Source organism: Lampetra planeri, chromosome 54 (genome assembly GCF_965212315.1).
Source record: "Lampetra planeri chromosome 54, kcLamPlan1.2.h2, whole genome shotgun sequence".
Classification (NCBI taxonomy): Eukaryota; Metazoa; Chordata; class Hyperoartia; order Petromyzontiformes; family Petromyzontidae; genus Lampetra; species Lampetra planeri.
The window spans coordinates 2,100,753-2,123,174 of record NC_136160.1 but is presented as its reverse complement, the minus strand read 5'-3'; the positions used below and the strand labels follow the sequence as shown (position 1 = coordinate 2,123,174).

The 22,422-nt window shown below is 46.8% G+C and overlaps 1 protein-coding gene across 1 annotated transcript; it reads right to left on the bottom strand.

The window, feature by feature from the left end:
- LOC144735070 (putative ATP-dependent RNA helicase DHX35) lies at positions 1-22,086 on the bottom strand. Its single transcript, XM_078617465.1, has 22 exons — positions 21,997-22,086; positions 19,807-19,934; positions 19,286-19,378; positions 18,624-18,701; positions 18,113-18,217; positions 16,689-16,750; positions 16,453-16,522; positions 15,550-15,609; positions 14,878-14,990; positions 14,428-14,524; positions 13,226-13,393; positions 12,559-12,769; positions 11,416-11,540; positions 11,180-11,234; positions 10,035-10,130; positions 8,911-9,005; positions 8,291-8,368; positions 7,420-7,549; positions 5,754-5,835; positions 4,753-4,824; positions 3,953-4,064; positions 1-2,950 (listed from the first exon to the last, which is right to left on the bottom strand). Exons 1-22 carry the CDS (start codon positions 22,034-22,036, stop codon positions 2,912-2,914), a joined length of 2,109 nt encoding a protein of 702 aa, XP_078473591.1. The 5' UTR covers positions 22,037-22,086; the 3' UTR covers positions 1-2,911.
- Between the last annotated feature and the right edge of the window lie 336 nt (positions 22,087-22,422).

Genomic DNA, 22,422 nt, shown 5'->3' with positions numbered 1-22,422 from the left:
TGCATAAAAAACTTGATTTATTTATACACAGTTTAAAGTCTGAAATGACATATTTTAGATTTTCAGGGCGAATTTGAATATCCTGACGCAGCGGTTTGATGCTGGAACTGCTGTATTCAACATCTTCCAGGAGCACAGCGATTCAACATCAAACAAGGCATCGACACCATCCCCATCCACAGTGAAGGAAGAGAGCACGGAGGAAAAACGTAGAAGAAAACTCCAACCTTAATATTAAAAGTGGAAATCACAGTATCGGGCCCAGACATTGGCTCAATAAAAAATAAATATAAAAATGAACAAATCACAGTACACACACGTGTCGACTCGGTCTTGAACACGGTCTTATTTTACTAAGACGGATGCTCTCCGCTTAACCATCCCACTGCCGCCCGGCTGTCAGGTGCTTCAGGTGGACACGCCTCTGAAGCCTCCGAAGGAACCGGAGGGCACGGGGGTCATGTGCTGTTGCTGCTGTTGCTGCAGGGAGCAAGCGAGCCCTCGTCTGCACACGCGCCCAGCGCTTGCCGCACGCCTCGTGTGGTCACGCAAAACGTGCGAGAGTCTTGGCGGATCCAAGGGTGGGGAGACGGGGGTGATGTATATGTACGTATGTTTAACTTCTATCATATTGTACGGGATCGCCTCCCCCTTGAGACCCCACAATTAGATTTTTATATTTACCACAATCAACACATTTCATGTTTTGTTAACGTGCGGCTTGAAATATCGCCAATGCCGTCTCACCCCTTGGGAAGTTTCGAGTATTTGGCTGCTATAAATTTCCACATACAGTAAAACCTTGGATTGCGAGTAACTTGGTCTGCGAGTGTTTTGCAAGACAAGCAAATTTCTTTAATAAGTATTAATTTGATAAACGAGCGAAGTCTTGCCATACGAGTATTACGTGTATACGCTTTGTCTGCCAAGCATCACGTGATCACAACGAGTGCTTTGATATACGAATGCTTTGGATGCTCGCAATCCAAGGTTTTACCGTAAGCCACTTCGTTGAGCTTCTGATAAAGAGCTATACAGCTCATTGGGCCTTACCTGGTGAAATAAAAAGTTTAGTTTCAACTTACTGTGGTGCACCCAAATATACTAGTGGGTGGACAAGTGGGTGTAATTTACAAAATTTGTTCCGAGATAAACTCAGCCTTAATTTAGTCTCTGTACCTATACTGGGTCTGCCCTAGGTCGACTCAGCCTTAAAATAGTATGAATCTATACTCTCGCATAATTATTATAACTCGTAACCATACTACTATCCCTACCACTACCCCTAAATATATTCCTAACACTTGAACCTAACATTAAGGTTACACTAAATACGAAAACAAATGTGTGCCGGCATCATAGGCAGGTAGCCTTCATCTAGGAGTGGACCAATCATGGCTGCCAAGAGGGTCAATGTTTTACAACATTACCACAATTTTTTCTGAATCTTAAGTTTAATGAATTAGTGCAACAAAACATGGCACACAATTCGTACTATACACTGCAAGTAGTATTTACACAACACTTACAATTTTTGTACAAAAATATGTTTTAAATGTATCTTTAAATAACTTGGGGTAGGGTGGGGAATTTCTTCAACGTGTTTGTAATCTGTCCCTTTGAGTATTATGCATGTGGGAGCAAACCAGAGGAAACCCCTTCATAAGAGGGGATAACACTGAGGCTGGTTGTTTAAGCAGTGCGTCGCATATCCGACTCACTGGCGAGGGAGGCATAGGTAGATCGTTGAAAATGTTGTTTAAGTGAACAGGCTCATAAAATGGCGACTCCACATCCACATCTGGCACTGGGTGCGGTCGATTAATTGGTCCGGGTGGATATATGACATTGTAGAGCAAGAACTCTATTTACGTGGCGGATGCATCCCTGGAAAGCACGGAATTTGACGGACAGCGTACATCTAAAACTATTTTACCACCGACTTTAATGATATAAATTTAGGACACGTTCCTAGGGGTAATTTTTGGGTGAAAGTTTGCACAATGCCACAAAGGATAACAAAAGATGGCCAAAACGATATTACACAAGTTTAAATATATACAGTAATACAAAGTCCTCACCAGAGATGGCGGGAGAGATTGTATTCAGAGAGGGTAGTACAGTGTACAGTATGGCGGCGATGTAAACAAAGAGGCTTTAGCGCCCACTAGGGAGCACCATGGCATAGCGCGTATTGACGCACACCACTCAACCTTCCCGCGTTCTTTTCTTTAAAAATTTCAAAACGGAGTGAATCAATTCATTTAAAATCCCATTATGTTCCCTAATTCGTTGGCTATGTTACAGCGAAACAAAGTAGAAATAGGAGCAACGTAAACAGAGGGCTCACTGTACTGTGTGTCACGTCTATTTGATGTAATCACATCCCACCATCTCCCGGCACGCACGATGGCTCCGTCTCTGCACAATCCACCGACCCCCACCCACTTAAATTTCGATTTAAAGCTTTCGTGACTGCAGGCATTCATCTTCTTGGTTCTTTCGGTAAAGTCACGTAGAAGGGAAGTAATAAAATAATAAAAATAAAACATAATAAACGGCTGCTTGCATTGTGGTCGAAACGTCGTGAAAATTAGTTTATTATGTTTAATTTTTATTATTTTATTACTTCCCTTCTACGTGACTTTACCGAAAGAACCAAGAAGATGGACCCCCACCCACTTCCGAGTCGCTAGCTCACAGGACTCGCCGTGGCTACCGCCGGGCTCGCTGTGCTGCGTGTCACGTCTATTTGATGTAATCACATCCCACAGGTTACCATCCCACAATCTCCCGCACGCACGATGGCTCCGTCTCTGCACAATCCACCGAACCCCACCCACTTCCGAGTCGCTGGCTCACAGGACTCGCCGTGGCTACCGCCGAGCTCGCTGTGCTGTGCGAGACGCCGCTACGATGGTCGCGACCGCTTGGATGCTTGAGAAAAATCCTGCGTGCGATACACGGGCAGCAGAGAATGGCGGCCCTCAACCAGAGTACATACACAGAACGCACAACCCTGCGCCGTCATTATCAGCAACGAATGAAGGTTTATCTCAAATCGTCGCTGTATAGTTCACGGTTCTGCAATGTAACAACCCACTGAGCACCGACACACAAGCCGATGTCATTGCTCCATCTCTTTGGTGGGCACTCTCTCGTGTTCGTTCCATATCCTTGGGCTGCCGGTATTCTAGACCATCGGCCATCGTCCCTTCTAGCGACATTTCCTGCCCCAGCTCACTTTTAACAGTTTTAATGACCTCTTTTAATAACTGGCGTATAAATGTTGCGTGTACGAACATCACGCTCCTGGTTCATATAAAGTCAACTCTTGAAATATCTGGGGTAATGGAAGGAGGCGTGACCCGATAAAACAAAAATTAGGAAAATAAAAAGAACATTTAAATTCGGCTATACGAACGTATTTATTCTTAACTTGCGGAGAATGCAGGTGATAACATATAATTACTTTTACAATGGTTTACTTAGCAAAGCGTCACCAAGTACCATAACTATTCTTCATGAGAGTTCTGCAAAGCTTTCACAGTAGTGCGCGAAGATCATGATGTATATTCCCAATTTAATAATTTGTGGGTCACTTTTCATTTTGACAAATATGGCCCCTGACGCAGGCACGCAACGGCCTACCCTTGCAAATAACGTCACGGGATCTTGAATGTCAACTGTGAAGTAGACTGCGTGTATTGTTACAGTGAAGAAACCCGTAGTGTTAATCAGCGTGGTCGTTGAATTCTAAACCGTGAACCTTTGCGTGGAGCAGCGAACGCACGAATGCTAGGCTATGTCACCGCCCCGTTGGATGACTCATCATTATCTTTGACGAAAATAACAACAAAAATCACCCTTTCGGCATTTATTTTCGTCACTAATTTCACGAACCAAATGAAGCGGTGAGCGTCACGAGAGCGACGCGGTGACAAAGCCTCACCGTGCTCTGCTGGAAGAAGTGCGGAGCAAGTTCCGTGAGCCAGGCCGGCTCCACCGCCGTCACGTCCCTCATGAAGAAGCGAGATGTCTGCACCACCTCGTTAAACACCACCCTGACGCGCGCGCGCACACACACGCACGCATAGAGAGACCCTCATTTAGGATTAAACATTGGAAGAGGCTGCTGTGGTGCAATGGCTAGCACACTGGATTAGCAATAGAGAGATTGCTGGTTTGACCTCACACGGCAGCTGAAACAAATGGGATATCTTAAATGCCCCTGGCTTGTCCACCCAGCAGTGCAAATGGGTACACCACCAGCTCCGACAAGTAAAACATCATGATGACAAACTTTACTCTCATATGAAGAGCAGGTGGGAAAGTCCTGTCATTTACTGTGGGCCAGCAGTGGACTGCAAGGAATCTCAGAAGTAACTCTGTGACCTCCGCTTCAGTGGGCCATTCTCTAACAGATGGTTTGCATTGCTCTGTGAGGGACATGAATGGATTCTAGATTTGAAGCTTTCGTGACTGCAAGGATTCATACTCTTAGGTTTTTTCGGTAAAGTCACGTGGGTGGAAAAATAAAAAAATAATAAGCTATATGATAAACCTATTCTTATTTCTATTATTTTTATTATTTACTTATTTTTTACCTACGTGGCTTTACCGAAAAAACCTAAGAGTATGACACGAATGGATACTTGGTCCCACCATGTGATGGCGAGAGCACAATCGGGGTTACAATTTTACGAAAAATCACGGGTTTATGAAGTATGAAAGACGTTGCGTTATCATTACCACTGCGGTGGCTTCTCTGCATAGAGCATGGAGGTCGGGTGGATGTGGAGCTCAAAGTCGTCGCGTACCGTCCTGTTTAACAGACAAAGAGAAAAATCCAAGCCAACGTAAATCCTCTGCCATAAATTGTTGCACTACGCGTTGTTTCGCATAAACGTTGATGAATTATGGAAAATATTTATTTGTGAGTTTAAGTGCTGTTGATATGTGCCTATTAAGGCCGGCAATGTGTACAAAGAGTGGTGGGGGGGTGGCAGTATTGGACTTGGTGGCAGTACCAAGTCCAGTGGCCTTTGCTGATGTTAATACACCACCAAACCACGTACTTATTACGGCTGAGTCTACATAGCAGAGACTCAGAACTGGTTCGGATATCACTCACACTGCTGATGTGAGCCATGGCACAGAACCGAACTTAGGTCGTTGGGTTTATAGCAACTACGCAACTACTCCCCCACGACACACCCACTCATGTCTACACACGTAAAGCCCTGAGAAAAAAACAAATAGCAGGGATCCAATCTCAGGTGCTCAACAGCACCAGCAGAATGTCTCTGACCATGGCCATTGTGAGTTTTCTTAGAGAAGCAGGTAGAGACCCATCTTAGTCCAGCACCTGAGCAGTGCTGGCCATTGCAAGTCCCCTGAACCCCACAGACAATTTTGCTTCTCCTAAGCCAAACATTCCATGATTGCGTGGGGTGTCTCCACGAGCTTCCGTTCCGTGCCTCTTCTCTCGTCACATCCACCCGTCCTCGCGTCTCGTTCCACCCCATCCTCCCATCTCCCCCTCGGTCTCCCGCTCTACTCCTTCTGCGTTGCACCTTTAGCATCTCCATATGGTAATCTTCACATTGCACCATCTTTGTCTCTTCTCAACACAAACCATCAAAGTCTCACCTCCTTAACCTTCACAATAATCTCAGTACCCCCTGCTAAAGCTCTAGCAACGACCACCCCATCGTATTAGAATGCATTCGGTAGTGTGGAGAACGCCGCACCTGTAGGCTCCACTGTGGTGAAGTTTGGCGGCATTGGCGAAGAAACCGGACACAATGCATCTCCGCACAGGGTCTGCGTCTCCTGCTCAGGCACACAGAGCGGGAAGACCAGACACACAAAACACACCGGCTACAGGGACGATCTCGTGCCAGAGTGCACCGCTTTAGGGTTTCAAAGATTAAAATGCTTCTTGATGAATTTTTTTGGAGAAATCTGTTCCACAACCCACACTGTGTGAATATTAATTTCTGGGCCTAAAATTTCCCGTATTTTTTTCTATTACTTAACCATTTTTTATTGAATTCAACACGGCGCTGCTACGTTGTTTTTTTCATTTCACAATAACTTACACACAAATAATTCAATAATATTGCATTGCCTGAATTTAGCTTATTAAAGCATGAACAATTAAAAAAATGCACATTTACATGCAACAATCACTCTTTGCAGGACATATAAATGGTGTGTCCCTTGTGTAGATGCAGGCCCATTCAGATAAGTTTTATGACTTCCACCTACCAAGACCATTCTCCGGCACAAGGTAGTAAACCCTGCTTGTTGTGAGAGTTCCGAAAGAACATTTATACTGGTAGGAACCTCCTGGTTACACCAGCCCAAAGGGGATTATTGTGTCCGTCCGTCGTGCAGGGAGGGGCTAGGTGGGGAGGGTGGGGAGGGGCTAGGTGGGGAGGGTGGGGCTGGGTGGGGAGGGGAGAGGAGGGTGGGGAGGGAGGGGAGGGGCTGGGTGGGGAGGATGGGGCTGGGTGGGGAAGGGCTGGTCACCCCGTGGTGCCCTTATAAAACTCAACGTTTAACCTACTCACGTCGGCTTGTGCCCGCCCTCACAGTCGGGCATATTTGCGGAATACACCACGCCGCCGTTGACCCTGGCCATTGACCGAGCAACCCAACGTTCCTACCAGCTCCCTCCGCAGGAATGTGTTTAATCTTAGAAAATGACATCAATAGCAAACGTGGAATGCCCACGTGCACATACCGCCCTCCCTCAACCCATCGATGGAAGAGGGCCTCCCCACACAGTTGAGGTCAACCAAACTTCGCCACGCTTCTCAATGCTCTTCGGTGGAAATAGGCAACTTAGGATCAGTTGTACAAATTATAAAAACTATATTTTTTTATTCTACCAGGTAAGGCCCAGAGCTCTTTTTTAGAAGCATCCTTGCCATCACAAACGATAGCTTAACGAAGTGGCTTATTACGTGGACATTTATTGCAGCCAAATACTCTTTAAACACACGTTTTCCAAATGTGGATGGAAAATATTCTTAGGTTTTTTCGGTAAAGTCACGTAGGTAAAAAATTTTAATTCATAAAAGTAAAATAAAAATAAAATAGAAATCACGACGTTTCGGAGGCAACACAAGCCTCCGTCTTCAGGTGGAACCGTCACAGCACGATAGCTGTATCGAAAAAACCTAAGAATATGAATCCTTGCAGTCACGAAAGCTTCAAATCTAGTGGAGGGTAAAACCAGAGGACCCGGAGGAAAATCCACATGACCACGGGGACAGCATGCAAACTCCAAATATACAGTCAGTTCAGATATCACTCGTCAATGAGGTCAAACTCAAGTCACCGGATTCATCGTGCAGTGTGCCAACCACTGTCCCACCGCTCCCCTGGCCTAGGGAGGAAGAAACGTACCGTTGCTGGAGTTGCTGGGGATGTGGAACCTTCGAAGAAGCTTCCGAAGCTGCTCCTGCAGGATTCCAGCCCGCACCATCCCCTTGTAGTTGAGGAAGTGTTGCTGGCACCAGGCAGAACTCCTGTTGTGCTGAGTTCCATACAAAAATTAACCCGTAAAAACAAAGTTTTTCACTATAAATCCTTTATATGCGTGTTCAATGGGCCACAACCCAGCCCACATTGGTCTTTGAAACAGACGGCTAGAGTCCTCTCGTCCTCTGGCTTGAGATGGCTGCCACCTATGGGTCAGATGATTGCCTGCCACCATTAAGCAATTGGTAATTAAATATAATTTTTTTTTCACCTAAAAAGTGTAAAATTTTGGAAAAAAATTATTCATGAAAAGAAATTGTCACGCACAACGAGTCTGTGTACAAAATGTCAGCTCGATTTGATCACGGGAAGTGGGTTAAAAAACGACCGAAAGATTTGCACGGTCGTAAGCGCGCAAGCAAGCAAGTAAGTGAACTTAATATAAAGGATTTAAAAATGGGAATGTTTGTCGAGAGGTCACCTCGACCAACCATCGCCACTGATGCCAACGCATATCTTCCCACGCTTCCTTACACTTTCTGGATTGTCTCCCATTTTTTATCACTACAGTCGACACGTGACCTCGAAATGTGCAAGGTGATTTATTACACATTCCTAAAGCAGAGACCAATTTCTCTACAATTTTCCATTTGTTTCAACTCTAAAGGGGGTCTCTACCCTTCCACCCCCCCCCCCCACTCAAAAAACCCCCATTAAACGCAGAATACTGTACATCGGCCCACGATATTTGGAGGACACATTTAAAATAGCAGCAGTCAAGCAGTCAAGAGCTCACCTTCACGAATGCCTCAAACACGTTCAGCATCGTCATGTGATCGCCCTCTTCCACGGCAAACTTACGCTGCTGACGAGCCTGCAAGCAACACACCGGAGTCACGGTGGGCAGGATTGGTGGATCACACAGAGATACTCGTGTGCTGCAAGACTCGTAAGCTGCACGGCTGCAAGATGGTCGCAAGAAACAAGCATGTTGACCTATGCGTAGTTTCTTTTTTTGGGTCATCCTCTCTTACAGCTGGGTTTTCTCCGGGCACTGCTTTCGTCCCACACGCATATAAATAAGCAGTAAATTAAATGGCAAAAAAAACCCCCCCAAAAATGCTCAAGAAAGACAGTGTTCACACTCAGTTTATCCTCCGTAAACAACTATAATGATCGGAGACGGCTTTGGCCTACGATCAAATAACTTGGAATGCACCCGGCCTCATCACATCTCGGAAGATAAGCAGGTACGAAGCCTGCCTCGTGTTAAAATTGCTGACCACCATTTCACAGCCGGATGCCATAATTGGAACCGGGGCTGTGCTATGTGGGTGCATGGACTCAAGTGCTGTACGTATACAAGATCCCTTGACGACGATCGATGATGAGGAACTTGTGTGTTGTTTTGCTTACGGCCTTTATCTTCTGGTTGGGCGGAGAAAGGAACACGTTCTGAATCTGCATCATGGCGGCGATGGTGATAATCTCTTTTGAGCAGCCAAAGGTTCCTGTGAAATAAACCCATAAAATGTCGTCACCATTGTTGAGAAACAACGATTTTGAACACTGCTCAGTGGTCACAACACTGAGCCAGGGACCACTGCGATCCTGGGGTTGAATCTGGATGCCCGTGCTCGATGAAGCTTGGTTCTCAGGTGCATTGAGTTCATGGACTCAATTTAGTCACCAATGATTACACACTAAATCTCCCCATCATAATAAACTTGATGTGCCACTTTAAATCAGCATATTCCATTTCTGCCAAGTTAGGGATGTTTGCTCGATTGACATGAACAACCACAGTAGGTCAGTGAAAGTGATTTCCCTCCTGTAGACAGAGGCCTACTGAAGTGACTTATAGCTCTATAAGGCCTTCTTCTGGGGTGGTTCTCGGACACAGCATGGTGAACTGCTCACCGCGAGAGGTCCAAAAAGACATTTGTGATACTACAATTACTACCATAATAGCCCAGAAATGCGTGTAACGCGCGTGACGTCACTCCACATGCCGCACCCCCCGTCATTAATAATAAAATATTCATGAGCGGGTGGAGTGTTACACTCACGCGGAATAAGGTCGAGCGGAAAGATATTTTTTTTCGCAAAGTCGCTTCAAACATGACGTTTCTTTACAGAAAGTCACGGTCAAAAATAAATATACGCAGCACAGTGCTACATACGTACGAGACGTCACTGCAAAAGAGCCCCCCCCCCCACCCACCGTCATTACGTCATTGCTATCATAAGCAAGAAAAAATTAACGCAAATTCGCTTTAAATTTGACGTTTCTTTATTGAAAGTTACTCAAATAAATAACTCTACGCAGATGTTCCTTAACGTAAATATTACAGCTTCCTTCCTAGGACGGGCAAAAGGCTAGTTGTAACATAAATGACAACTGACAAGAGGGGGCAGAAGCCAAACGAATAAGTGTGCTTCAAAATATTGTGAATTTTACATCAGGGCTGATTAGGTACTTGGCTGAGGGCATCAGTGGGACGATTTCAAATTTGAAAGAAAAAAAACAGACTCTGTACCTGATTCAAGCAGCATCTTGGCGTACATGGGTCCCATCGGGAACTCAGCCATGCGCACTCCTAGAGGCTCCGTCAGCTGACACTGCTCATCAAGGCCTGCGTGTGCACAAGAGTGGGGAGTGGCGGAGCAGCAGTTCAGTGCGCTGCGCTACAAACTCGGCAACCCCGAGTTCGATTCCCGCTCACGGCCAACACCAGCGACGATTATTCTGAACCGATCCTGGGCCTCCCCTAGGTCGACTCAGCCTCAAAGTAGTACCTGGTGCGGTGTGTAAACATCGCCACTGGGGAGATAAAGGCAGCCGGACATGGTGCTGGCCACCTATCCCCTGGTGTGCCATGCCACTTGCCCCAAGTCTGTTAAGGCTACACAGGGGATCTTTGTCTTTGTTGTGTATTTGTGCATTTACACAAAGAGGAAAGAGCAGTGCCTTCGCGGTTAGTTCACGGTGCCACAATCCTGGACATCCCGAGTTTGATTCCCAGCCTTGCACGTCATCATTGGCGCTAGCCGAACATGTCCTGTACATCGTCAACAATGACTCAACCATTCTCGAGTAGCTGGCACCGTGTGTGAACATCACCACTGAAGAGACAAAGGCGGCCGTGCATTACACTGGCCAGCCTTAATAGGCGCTCGCTTACATCACCCATCCCCCATGCTCTATACAGCAGCTAAACAAGTGTAGTCTTCCTGTGCATAAGCAACCCTAGGTCAACGAAGGCTACTTCCTCATTAAACTTACTGATCAACTAAACAATTTTTTATTTTACCAGGTAAGGCCCACTGAGCTGTACAGCTCTTTTTCAGAAGCGAGTTGGCCACAAATGATAGCTCAACGAAGTGGCTAACCGCGTGGAAATTTAAAGCAGCGAAATACTCCAAGCGCAACGTTGATTCTAACATGACGACGAGGGCGCGTCTCTCCACGTGACAACAACCACTGCTGGCTTCTCACACAGCATGCTCCGTTGACTTTGCAGGGATGATGGGCGAAAGCCCCATGCAGTGGCGGAAGTGACCGAGGCGTGCGTTAACATGCGGCCCCGCCAAAGGTATTTTAACATCCTATTTGGCCCTCAGTAATGACTCGGGGGTCACCCACCCCCCTGCTTTAAATGCACGGGAATTCAAGCGCACGCACCTCCCAAAGCGTAGAGTAGCTCCACGGCTTGCACCATGGACTCAGCTGGAGGCGGCTGCAGAGAGAGAGAAAAAACACGGCCAAGGGTCGCGTGAATTTACAAACTGGATGACAAACGCAACCTGAATTAAAAATGTCTTGTTTACAATGAAGCAGCTTAGTTCCTGGCTCGGCTCCGATGTGCCCGCGGGAAAATAAAAGTGTAACGCCGCACGAGCGAGCACGGTGAGCCTCACCGAGAGGAAGGAGAAACGCAGGACGTTGTCGATGCCGAGCGCCTTGAGCTGCAGAATGACGGGCGCCATGTCGCTCCGCCGCATCTCGGGCTCCGTCGCCTCGGGCAGCTTCGCGAACTCCGACTCTGTGTCAGCGCACGACCGTCGGCACACTCAGCGGCAGAGCGGGGTGAGCACGCGCAGCCACCGCCAACCGTGTGGGACACATAGGTAACTTGGAAGGAATCCTAAAGGTTAGCTCTGTGATATGTGCTACCGTGGGGCGTTTTCTAACACACAAAGGGATGCATTGCTCTGCGAGAGATCCGGACGAATTGTTTGTCACATGGCATGGCACGGAGAGCACAATCGGGATCAAAACTAGGATTACATTTCTAAACCGACACTGCAACCGATACTGCGTGCTGTGAGCGGGCACGGCGCACGCGTGAGTGGTGTGTCTAGAATCACGCCCGACCGCCCTTGCCTCCCGAGTGCTGATGTTCGTTCACACCCCACACCAAGGTATTCGTTTAAGGCTGAGTCATCCAAGGAGAGGTACAGGACCAGTTCAGATAATGACGATTGATGTTAGATGTTATCCGTGGCCGGGAATCGAACTTGAGGCCCTCAGGTTTGTAGTGCGGTGCCCTAACCACTAGACTTCCACTCTTCACATTCACGACCAGGTTGCCTGTGCAGGTGCAGTTCGACCTGCCTTAAAACAAAGACCTAATGCAGTGTGAACATAAGCACTGTCGAGACAAAGGTCGCCTGGCATTGTGCCGGCCACAGCGAGCCAGAATGCACCGTGCCAGCCTTCATGAGTGCTCGCTAACAACACTCGCCTCATCGACACAACACCTAACACAGGACAGCTTGCACCAGAGGTCGCAAACGGGTTTTGATTCCTTACCCATACCCGTACCCGGCCGCACCAGGGTCGCAAATGGGTACCCGTACCCGTACCCGGCCGGGTACGGGTAGCCGTTCCCTACCCATACCCTACCCGAAATGAGTGACAAACGGCTACTCACCAGTGACTCACGGCCTACCCGTACCCGGCCGCACCAGGGTCGCAAACGGCTACCCGTACCCGGCCGGGTACGGGTAGCCGGGTATCGGGTACCCGGTTGCGACCTCTGGCTTGCACGCTCACCGTACCTGGATAGAGACGGTAACACTTCCCCGGGCGGCTCCGCCCGGCCCGTCCGGCACGCTGCTGTGCCGACGCCCGCGATGCCGGCGTCACGAGCAGCGCGTCGACGGCACGGCGAGGGTCGTAGGCGCGCAGCTTCACAAAGCCACAGTCCACCACGAACGCGATGCCCGGCACCGTCACCGAGGTCTCCGCCACATTGGTTGCCACCACCACCTGTCCGGAGGTGCGGTTTGTTACTAACAAAATAGGGGTTAATGTTCAGTACATGTTCAACATGAACGTCATAGGAACAGAATCGGAAGAAAAAACGTATTATATTCATGTACAGGTAGTCCCCGACTTACGATATTTGGATCTTACGACAAAATTGTAAAATATTTTGCATTTCGCACGGCAGGCAAACACAGCAGCGTACGAGGTACGATACTGTACGTTGGGACGCTGCCGGGATGTACTGTACGCATATAGTTTATACAGTACTGTAAATTGCTGTTTTGCTAAATTATCACCATTCTTTAAGACTCCTGGGTCGGCTAGGCAATTTTCGACTTACGATATTTTCGACTTACGATGGGGTCGTCGTAACGCATCTCCATCGTAAGTCGGGGACTACCTGTACTTCATCGGAACGGGAAAGGGTCAATCATCCGCACGTTTTCAGACTCTGACCTTGCGACAGCTGCGGCCGACACGCTCAAACACCTTCATCTGGTCAACGTAAGGCAGCCCCGCGTACATGGGCAGGGCGCGCACGTGCTTGTGCAGGCTGCCCTTGCTGCGAGCCGCCGCCGCACGCACCTCCTCCACCACGGCCGACACGACGTTCTCCACCTCTTCCTGAACGGGCGCAGCGGCGGGCAGGCGAACGAGCGATCCGGCGGGCGAACACGCAGGTGGTGGGCGGGTGAATGAGCAAGTGGGCAAGTTTCAAGTTTCATTTATTAGGTATAGCCCTGCGAGCCATTCGGCTCTTGAATCGGGTGCAACCACAACAAACAAAAAAACAAAAACATGAACAAGAAAACATCTTAAAGTGACTATGTGTAAACAGAAAATCCAAGAAAAGACAGCAAAATATTGCAGAAAAAGCACCGTACACCAACACTGTGTGCAAAAATCCCAGTGGGATGCAAGTCAAACAACAACAACCACAAGACAACTTAGATTAAGGCCATCAGTCTAACTCTGTACTACAACAAACAAACATGGCCAAACCGAAAAACTTTTCAAAAATCACCAAAATAAAGCCATAAAAGCAATGAAACAGTGACCATAGGAACTGTGACCGAATTTTCACAATAAACGACGTAAACAATATGTAAAGCCAAACTCTGCAGCCATAGCTGGCTGCATGAGTCACTCCACAACAGCAGGCGCATCAGTCGGAGTGTCAACATTTTTCAATGCACCTTTAAGATCAGCACACTAAATCAAAACACAGATCATACTTTGCAGCGATCATACGGAGTCAATGGAGCGGGGGCAAGCAGGTGGGTGAAATGAGCGGATGAATGAGTTGACGAGTTAGCTGAGCGGGCAAACAAGTGGGTGAGGTGCTTAGATGGGTGACCATCATGCACAGCAGCTGCTGCAGGGCTGCATAGTGAGCAGCAGAGGGCAGTGTAACATCATCTACTGTTTGTAATTATACGCTCCTGTTCTATGGTCTGTGCCTTCGCCAAATGACTGGCATGGTGAATTATGATTAAATGAACCCCATGACCCGCACGGCCAGGGGAGGCTCTCATCCAGCTGTGGATTGACAAAGGGCTGTGCAGGTAGAAAATACTGTGGTTCAGCCTCTGCTGAACTTGTGCTCGATGTGGCAATGGAGGCTGTTGTAGAACGCTGAAGAATGTCGCGGACGGTACCTGTCCGGTCAGGAAGGCCAGGATGTCTCCGTCCGCTGCATCGTTGTGAATTTTCATAATTGTCTCTACCGTGGTCTTCACATAGTCTGGCACAGGACTTGAACACACACAATACCGACAATGAAAATAAAACTCATGACATCTTTATGTAGCATCTGGCGTTTGTGCTTCGCTGTGCCGGATTACATGAATTCGCCACCACCGCCCAACTCTCCATAACATGTAATCCACTAAGCAGCATTGACACTCAAATGCACGGGAAAACGATGGTTATAAAACACTGAATTGACATAGTTGGGAACATAAGTACTTGCAACCGCCAGTCACCCTGGTCTGCTGAAGTGTGACAAGTGGATTGGACTCACGAGTTCTGCCCGTGAACCTTTGTCACTCCACGTGGCCACCAAGTGCACCTAGCCTGGCACAAGCGAGTATCGTCGAGGAAGTTACCTGTGCGTGTAGAAAATCTCCACGGGGTAGGTACGTCCCTCCACGGTTAGGATGGCACTTGTGTCCTTGTTGGGGTCCGATGTGTCATTGTGGTTGAAGAACTTCTGGAATTTCTAGATTACAAGTGCAAAAATATATAAAGGTGCAGCCCTGCAATTACTTGCTCATGTCACCGGTGGCGGAAGGGCCTCCATGAGAGGGGCCGTACAGTGGCTGGTGCACAAAGTCGTGAAAAGTCCTTTGTGTTCCCAGCGTTGGTTTGGTCAGGGTTAATTTAGTCAGAATTTCAGTCTTTTAGTCTTAATCTACCAAAACTTGCAGAATTTGTGTCAACTCTTCATCTGTGTACTTTATTTAGTCATTAAAATAAAAATGGCAACTAAATTAAATCCACATATTAAAACTGAACTTAATATTCCACAGGTTTCCGTCAACTAGACTACGATTAAAAGACGAACAGGCCGACTAAGTTAACGCACGGGTTGACAAATCAGCAGCCGCTCACTACTTTTAGCCTGAGTTGACCTGTAAGCAGAATGGCAACGATGCAGCCTGGGTCAGTATAACCGTAGCCCTGAGAACCAACGCCACCTGCTCATCACATGCAACAGCACGGCATAGATACTGGAATTTTAAAACCACGCTAGCATCAAGCACACAATCAACTCATACCTCTGCATCAAGAGTAGCAGATGCGACAATGATCCTCAGCTCTTCTCTCTTCTTCTGTATCTGCAAAGAATAAAAATGAAAAGCACTTAAGGTGAACTGCGATTAACATCTTGAAATAAAAACAAGAATTACGACAGAAATAGAGTGAAATCTTGATTTGAAGCTTTCGTGACTGCAGGAATCCATACTCTTTGGTTCTTTCGGTAAAGTCACGTGGGTAGAAAAAATAATAGATCACGACGTTTCGATCGCAACACAAGCAATCACCTGAAGACGATTGCTTGTATGGCGATCGAAACGTCGTGATCTATTATTTTTTCTACCTATGTGACTTTACCGAAAGAACCATAGGAATAGAGTGCTTTTGGAATATCGATTTGATCATCAATGTGCCCGAATAAGAAAGGTGGTTTTCAATCAGTACGTATTATCCACTGTTAGACAGATCAGAATCAATGACACTAGACTGAAAAGTACTCCAGGACACATGAGAGAGATGCATTCTCGAAATGTACAATGAAAGACAGGGGAACACGATAATCAGGAAACAAACACAATCTGAGAAATTGCATTGACTGTTAACAAAATCAGGGGGCTTAGGCGAAAACTGGTGATGGTATGGCAGCCCAAGGAGAAAACAAGGGCAAGAGAGAGCGAGAAGATCAGCTCAAGAGCGCGACACATTGTGGCACCGCAGGACCATGAGGTTCGCTGATGGCATGGGCAGCTCTTCATTCAGCAGTGAAAAGACAATGGCTGATCACGGCAATGTATTTACACATTAAATATGAAGGCACAAAGTAAAGGGAGTACAGCCATTCCATTAGATCGAGGTTACTGTCAATCTTAACTCATCATAGTGATGTTAAAGCTTTCCTATTTTAGATAAAGTAATTTTTTTACCTTTCTTAGCAGGCCAAGAGCGATATCGGTGTACAGAGTCCGTTCATGGGCTTCATCCAGTATAATAACGCTGTCGGCAGAAAAAAAAATTGAACTCATTGAACCGTCGCACAAAGCTAACCGACAACCATACCAGGAGCCATACTGCATTCGACACATTCGTTACGGTAGGATAAGTTGCAGTGGTGTCACCAAACCTCAGCATGACGGACTGTGTTGCAGTTAAGTGGAGTCACCTGTATTTCTTCAGCAGTGGATCAGCCATCATTTCCCTCACCAGCATGCCGTCCGTCAAAAACTGTCCGCAAACACCGAAACATCACACACTTTGGCATTCATGCAGATGAATACCCAGTGAACGTTTCATATGTTCAGTAGTTCAGAGGCAGTGGGGGGAATGGTACTGCTAGGAACCTCCTGGTTACACCAGCCCACAGAGGATTATTGTGTCCGTCCGTCGTGCAGGGAGGGGCTGGGTGGGGAAGGGCTGGGTGGGGAGGGGAGGGTGGGGAGGGGAGGGTGGGGAGGGGCTGGGTGGGGAGGGGCTGGGTGGGGAGAGTGGGGCCGGGTGGGGAGAGTGGGGCTGGGTGGGAGGCGGGAGGGGTGGGGCTGGGTGGGAAGGGGCTGGTCACCCCGTGGTGCCCTTATAAAACTCAACGTTTAACCTACTCACGCCGGCTTGTGCCCGCCCTCATAGTCGGGCATATTTGCGGAATACACCACGGCGCCGTTGACCCTGGCCATTGACCGAGCAACCCAACGTTCCTACCAGCTCCCTCCGCAGGAATGTGTTTATAACCTCATAATGAACAGTTGGTTTTACCACCAGAGGTAGTACCAACAAGTGGGGCAGTGCTCCATTTAAATAATGTGGCCATATGCACCGTGTCCGCATATTATGGATTATTTTTTGGGGGGTGGGGGGGGAGTGAGGGAACGTTGAAAAAAAGTTGGGGAAAAAACCAAAATCGCACTGCAAACTGCATGCAAAGCAATGCTGACTTGTTGCTCACTGCAACTCCATGCTGCGCAGAAAAGTCACGTGCCAGCTCGTCCTAATTGAGTAGAACTTGACCTCCCAGAAGACCGTGGGGCCAACGGGTTATATATATAAAAAACTTTTTTTATTTTCTATGTGGAGAGAGCGGTATACGAAGGAAACATTGCCTGCCGATGTAGTTTTTTTTTGTAGTTTAGTAGTGGACTGAACAGTAACTAACATTGGTTAAGTGATGGGTTTTTTATTTTTTTATACATTTTTAGCACACTATAAAAAGCAAGAAAGAACACTATAAGCTAAAAAAATACAATATTTGGTCATTATAGATATAATGGGGTAAAAAAAACCTTTATCATGGTACTCCACCACAGTTTTTCCAGTATTTGGAGGACAAATTGTGATCACGATATAAGTAGTTAATGTGTTCAAAGTAGTCTTATTGTAAATAAGACCACTTTTAATAATACCAGGACACTTCACCCTTGAATTAGCCCGGTGTTTGGAGGACAAACCGTAATAACTTCACAAGCTGTAAATGGGCTAAATTTGTACTTCATTGAAATAACAGATATACTGGGTCACCCCACCCCTGAATTGTCCTGGTATTTCGAGGACTGCGATCGATGGGAGCTGGGACCGATCAACGATCTAGGCCACAACCTTTATGCGAGTGGCTTGAGGGTCACTGCAGTCGTCAAAGCGAATGCAGTAGCCGACCTCGTGACCGAGCAGCGCGCCTCTCTCCTCGGCAACTCGCGCTGCGACCTGGCCACATCATCCAAGGTGAATGGAGGTAGACACGAATATACAGACACACACACGCAAAGCAGTGAGTACATGGATGACACGCTGAAGCAGTTTGGATCACAAGGACAAAGTGTGGCGTGTTACGGAAACAAGGGACGGGACAGGAGGGAGATCCAATGCTGTCGACGTCCAGTTTGGGGATGACACATGATGATGATTTACAAGAGGGGCACACTGACATGCTGTTCAAAAAGAGTTTGTTGCGTGTCAACGAAAACCAATATAAATAAACTTTTTTGCAAAATAGGTGACATTTTTGCCAATGGCCTTCTTACACATAGCAGAAGAATGGCCGTGGATGAATGTGCCGAGTATTGGAAACTACTCGGAGCAAAGACAGACAACTAGCGGTGTGCGTTTTCACCGTGGTCGCTGCGACCCTCCGTGGTTGCGTGATGGCCACGACGTGTCCCTCCGCTGTCCAGCCGGCTTCTGCCAGGTACTGCGCAAGACGACGCAATTAGACACGACAGAACACTGCTGTGGCACATGCACCTCGTTCTCCCTCTCCAATTAGAAACAGATTAACTTGTCGGTGCAAAACAAGTTGCCACCGATACTTGTTCGAAAAATGACAAGGTTATTATTTTCCACCATTTTTGCCATTTATTCACTAAATTGTAGCTGAAAAGGTTATTTCATTAATAAATGCAGTAGGTTTTATAAATATACAGCCCTTTGTCATTCCACTGCTTGACAAAGGTCTTTCCACACCTTGGTGATCATGCTGGTCATCGTGAGTTCGTGAAGGGGATGCCACGGACCAGTTCAAAATATCACTTATCAATGACATCAGGCTATGTGTATCCAGCAACTGACCTCAAGTGGCCAAGTTTATGGTACAGCGTAATAACCATCGCACCACATCTGATCAGATTTAAAAACATACACATCTCTCACAGTTTACCCCACCACATTGAGCACACATCTACAGGAAAGGCACAATAATAAAGTATAGTGAACCACTGATTGTGCTATGTATATCAAACTTTAAGTCACTTCCACAGCTCCAATACCCATGCGTACCTGGGGAATTTGTGTGCTTTTACCGCATCCAGTCTCACCCACAATCACCACAGTGCGGTATTTCTCCACCAGGTAAAGGACATGATTCCTGTGCTGAACAATACATTGCACAAGGAAAAACAAATCAATAACTGAAAAAAAACGTAAATGTAGTTAAATCATATCCTGGGCACATATATAACCATTTCACAATGCACTTAGCATACGAGGCGGGAGATGCATGGCATGAAGATGAAGATGCACGAAATCGGAAGGCGATATGTGGCAGGATGTGTGAAGTCGAGATGGGAGATGCATGGTTTGAGATGAATATATGTGCAGTCAGAGGTGAGATGCATGAAGAGGTGAGACATGAGTGGACAGGAAGGAGGTCTGAAGTCAGATACGTGTATGGCCTGCCATATATGTCAAGGCAGGTAATACACTGAATTTAAAGCAACAATCCTGACACCTCAAAATGCTTTGATAGCAACTATGAACGATGGCAAGGCGCCATGAGGATTGTCGTGCACTGCAAGTACCATGAATATGGGCAAACGCTGTCGCTGCTGCTGGATGGAAAGGGAGGTGTGAGGGTTGTACACAAATGCCGTGGAGGCCTCTTCCCCCGCAGTAGCTCGCTCCTCCCCAACTCCAGGCGCCTCCGTCCCTACCACATGAACAACGTGCAATGTTCATCTGTATGAAACATTCTCCATAGTCTAGATTCACATTATCATCGTCAGCAGCAGCAGCCACGGGCACTCCACTGCTCGATGAAGGCTAAGCCGTCACAATGTTACATGGTTTTGCGATGGAACAGCAACTGCACAAGAGCTGATTTTATTACATACATTACATACTCTCGGCCGTGTGGTGTGGGAAATATACTGTAACAGAGACAGACTCGTACAAACAGCGACACTGCTCCACACACACATCAGTCACAAGAAACTCGGGGATAAATTGTTACGAATGGCATTTTCTGGCAGGTCAGTGCATCTCTCTCCACATGTCACCTTTGGGATTCTTGGGATCCACGTGTTATCACCAGAGGCCCAAGAGCCAGACTAAGACACCTTCACTCTTTGTTTTTTTACCTACGTGACTTTACCGAAAAAAACAAAGAGTATGGACCCTTGCAGTCACCAAAACTTTAAATCTAGAATTAAAACACCTTTAATCAGATGCCAATTTCAGTACCCATGGTGAAAAGTGGTCTCCAACTCTTATTATTCACTTCCTCTGTCCTCTGTATGTGCTGTGAAGGGCCCTTGCCCCAAACTTCACCGTATATATACAGTATTAATTTAAGTGTTATTTACGAACGCGTTACATTTTTTACGTGTGCCTGTGCATCACTGCCAACGCAGCATCATAAACTAATTTAACATTTTAGGCACCTTTGTGATTCTCGGGGCTCAGTGTAAATACCAAGGCTCAAGAGCCAGAGGGGCTGTGGTGGCACACGCCTTTAATCCAGCACTGTGCGAAGGTTGGTGGATCGCACTCATCTCGTGAAACTCCCTTCCCGTGAGCGTCAGGGTGCCATAAACCCTGGCTTCCAAGGCGGTAGTACAGCAAATGTGGACTCCACCTGTTCCTTCTGTATGGGACGGTCCTCCGGTTTTCCCTCTACATTTAGAATCAGCTTACGTTCAGAGTATTTGGCTGCTATAAATGTCCACGTGATACGCCACTTCACTGGGCTAATATCATTTGTGGCCAGGTCGCTTCTGAAAAAAAGCTACATTGCTGTGGGGCTCATAGATGTCAACCCATACGGCTTACACGTATTCTTGCACAGGGAAATTGAGTTTTCACGTCCATACGGCGTACAGCCGTTTCAATACGGGCTTTGTAGGGTGAACTGAGATTTATCAGAGCATGGGGTGACCCATAAGGTCTGAATTGGTCTGTAATAAGCTAGGCACTGACAAGGGGTTGACAGGTATGTGGGGGCCTTACCTGGTAAAATAAAATGTAAAGTCACGTAGAAGGGAAATAATTAAATTAAATATATAAAACAATAAAATTGTATTATTGTTGTGAGATTTTAATTTTTTATATTTTTATTCTTTTATTATTTCCCTTCTTCGTTACTTTACCGAAAGAACCAAGAATATGAATCCCTGCAGTCACGAAAGCTTTAAATTAAAAAAAATGTTAAATGTTACCTCCTGTCTCGCCAGGGTTTTCTGTGGGTGCTCCGGTTTCTTACCACATGTATAATTGTCTGAAAACATCTTAATGTGAACGACGATATATTTGATTCCTACAATAATTATAAATTATATATTTTATTAAATGCTCCACTGGGATTCTTGGGTTTCGTTTGAATGATCACGCCTCAAACACCACACTCAGGGACGCTTGCAATTTCAATGGTCCGATATTCACACAAACACGCTTCGAGAAGAAAAGTAGAAGAGCTACATAGTTACTTTATAAGACTGTCATTAAATGAATACGAGAGTAAGCACCAGGACTAAGTGCCCAATCCACATCCCACCGAGCCTCTCGCGATATTTCAACCGAGGAAGCTGCGCCTCTCCCGGCCAAGAATCTAGGAAAGACCGTTGTTAACAAGGCCTCAACAACAATTCCGTGCATACAGCAACAGTTGCTATTTTTTTTAATGACATTGCACAAGCGAGGGATGACTATAAGAGAAAGGTAAAATGCGGCGAACGAGCGAGCGAGTGAAGGACGAGGTGAAATATATCCCGCACCTGGCTTCCAGAATTTTGGAACCACTCGTGTGGCCGCCATGACGGTCAGACGCGTGCGGGCGGCGTTGACCAATCAGCGCGCAGCACCGCGATGACGTCATGGCGGGAAAGTTACGGGATAATTAAATAAATATTTATTGCGCAACTTTTATTCTAACTTTACCGAACCCTCTAACGTTGATCCCCCTGTTCATTTCAGAATCTTCGCCGTTGATTGTTCGAAGATTTGTATTTTTGTTGCAATGTGTGCTGTGACGTGACCGGCGGGGGGTGGCACGACGGGGATTCGATTTCATAGCGCGCATTGACACAAACGCAACCCCCTCCCCGCTTGAGGACCGCATTACCACGAGTTGAGAAAAAAATGTTAAAATGTTACCTTTGCAAATGTAACATTTGACGTTTTAAAAACTCAAAAAATACGAC

Excerpts from the sequence above, each read along its gene's own strand:
- LOC144735070 (XM_078617465.1), bottom strand. The coding sequence starts at position 22,036 with ATGGCGGCCACACGAGTGGTTCCAAAATTCTGGAAGCCAG. Across the intron at positions 18,218-18,623 it reads GGAGGGTCGCAGCGACCACG|GTCGCAGCGCGAGTTGCCGA; the intron begins GTGAAAACGCAC and ends TGATGTGGCCAG. Across the intron at positions 11,235-11,415 it reads TGCGTTTCTCCTTCCTCTCG|CCGCCTCCAGCTGAGTCCAT; the intron begins GTGAGGCTCACC and ends CTCTCTCTGCAG.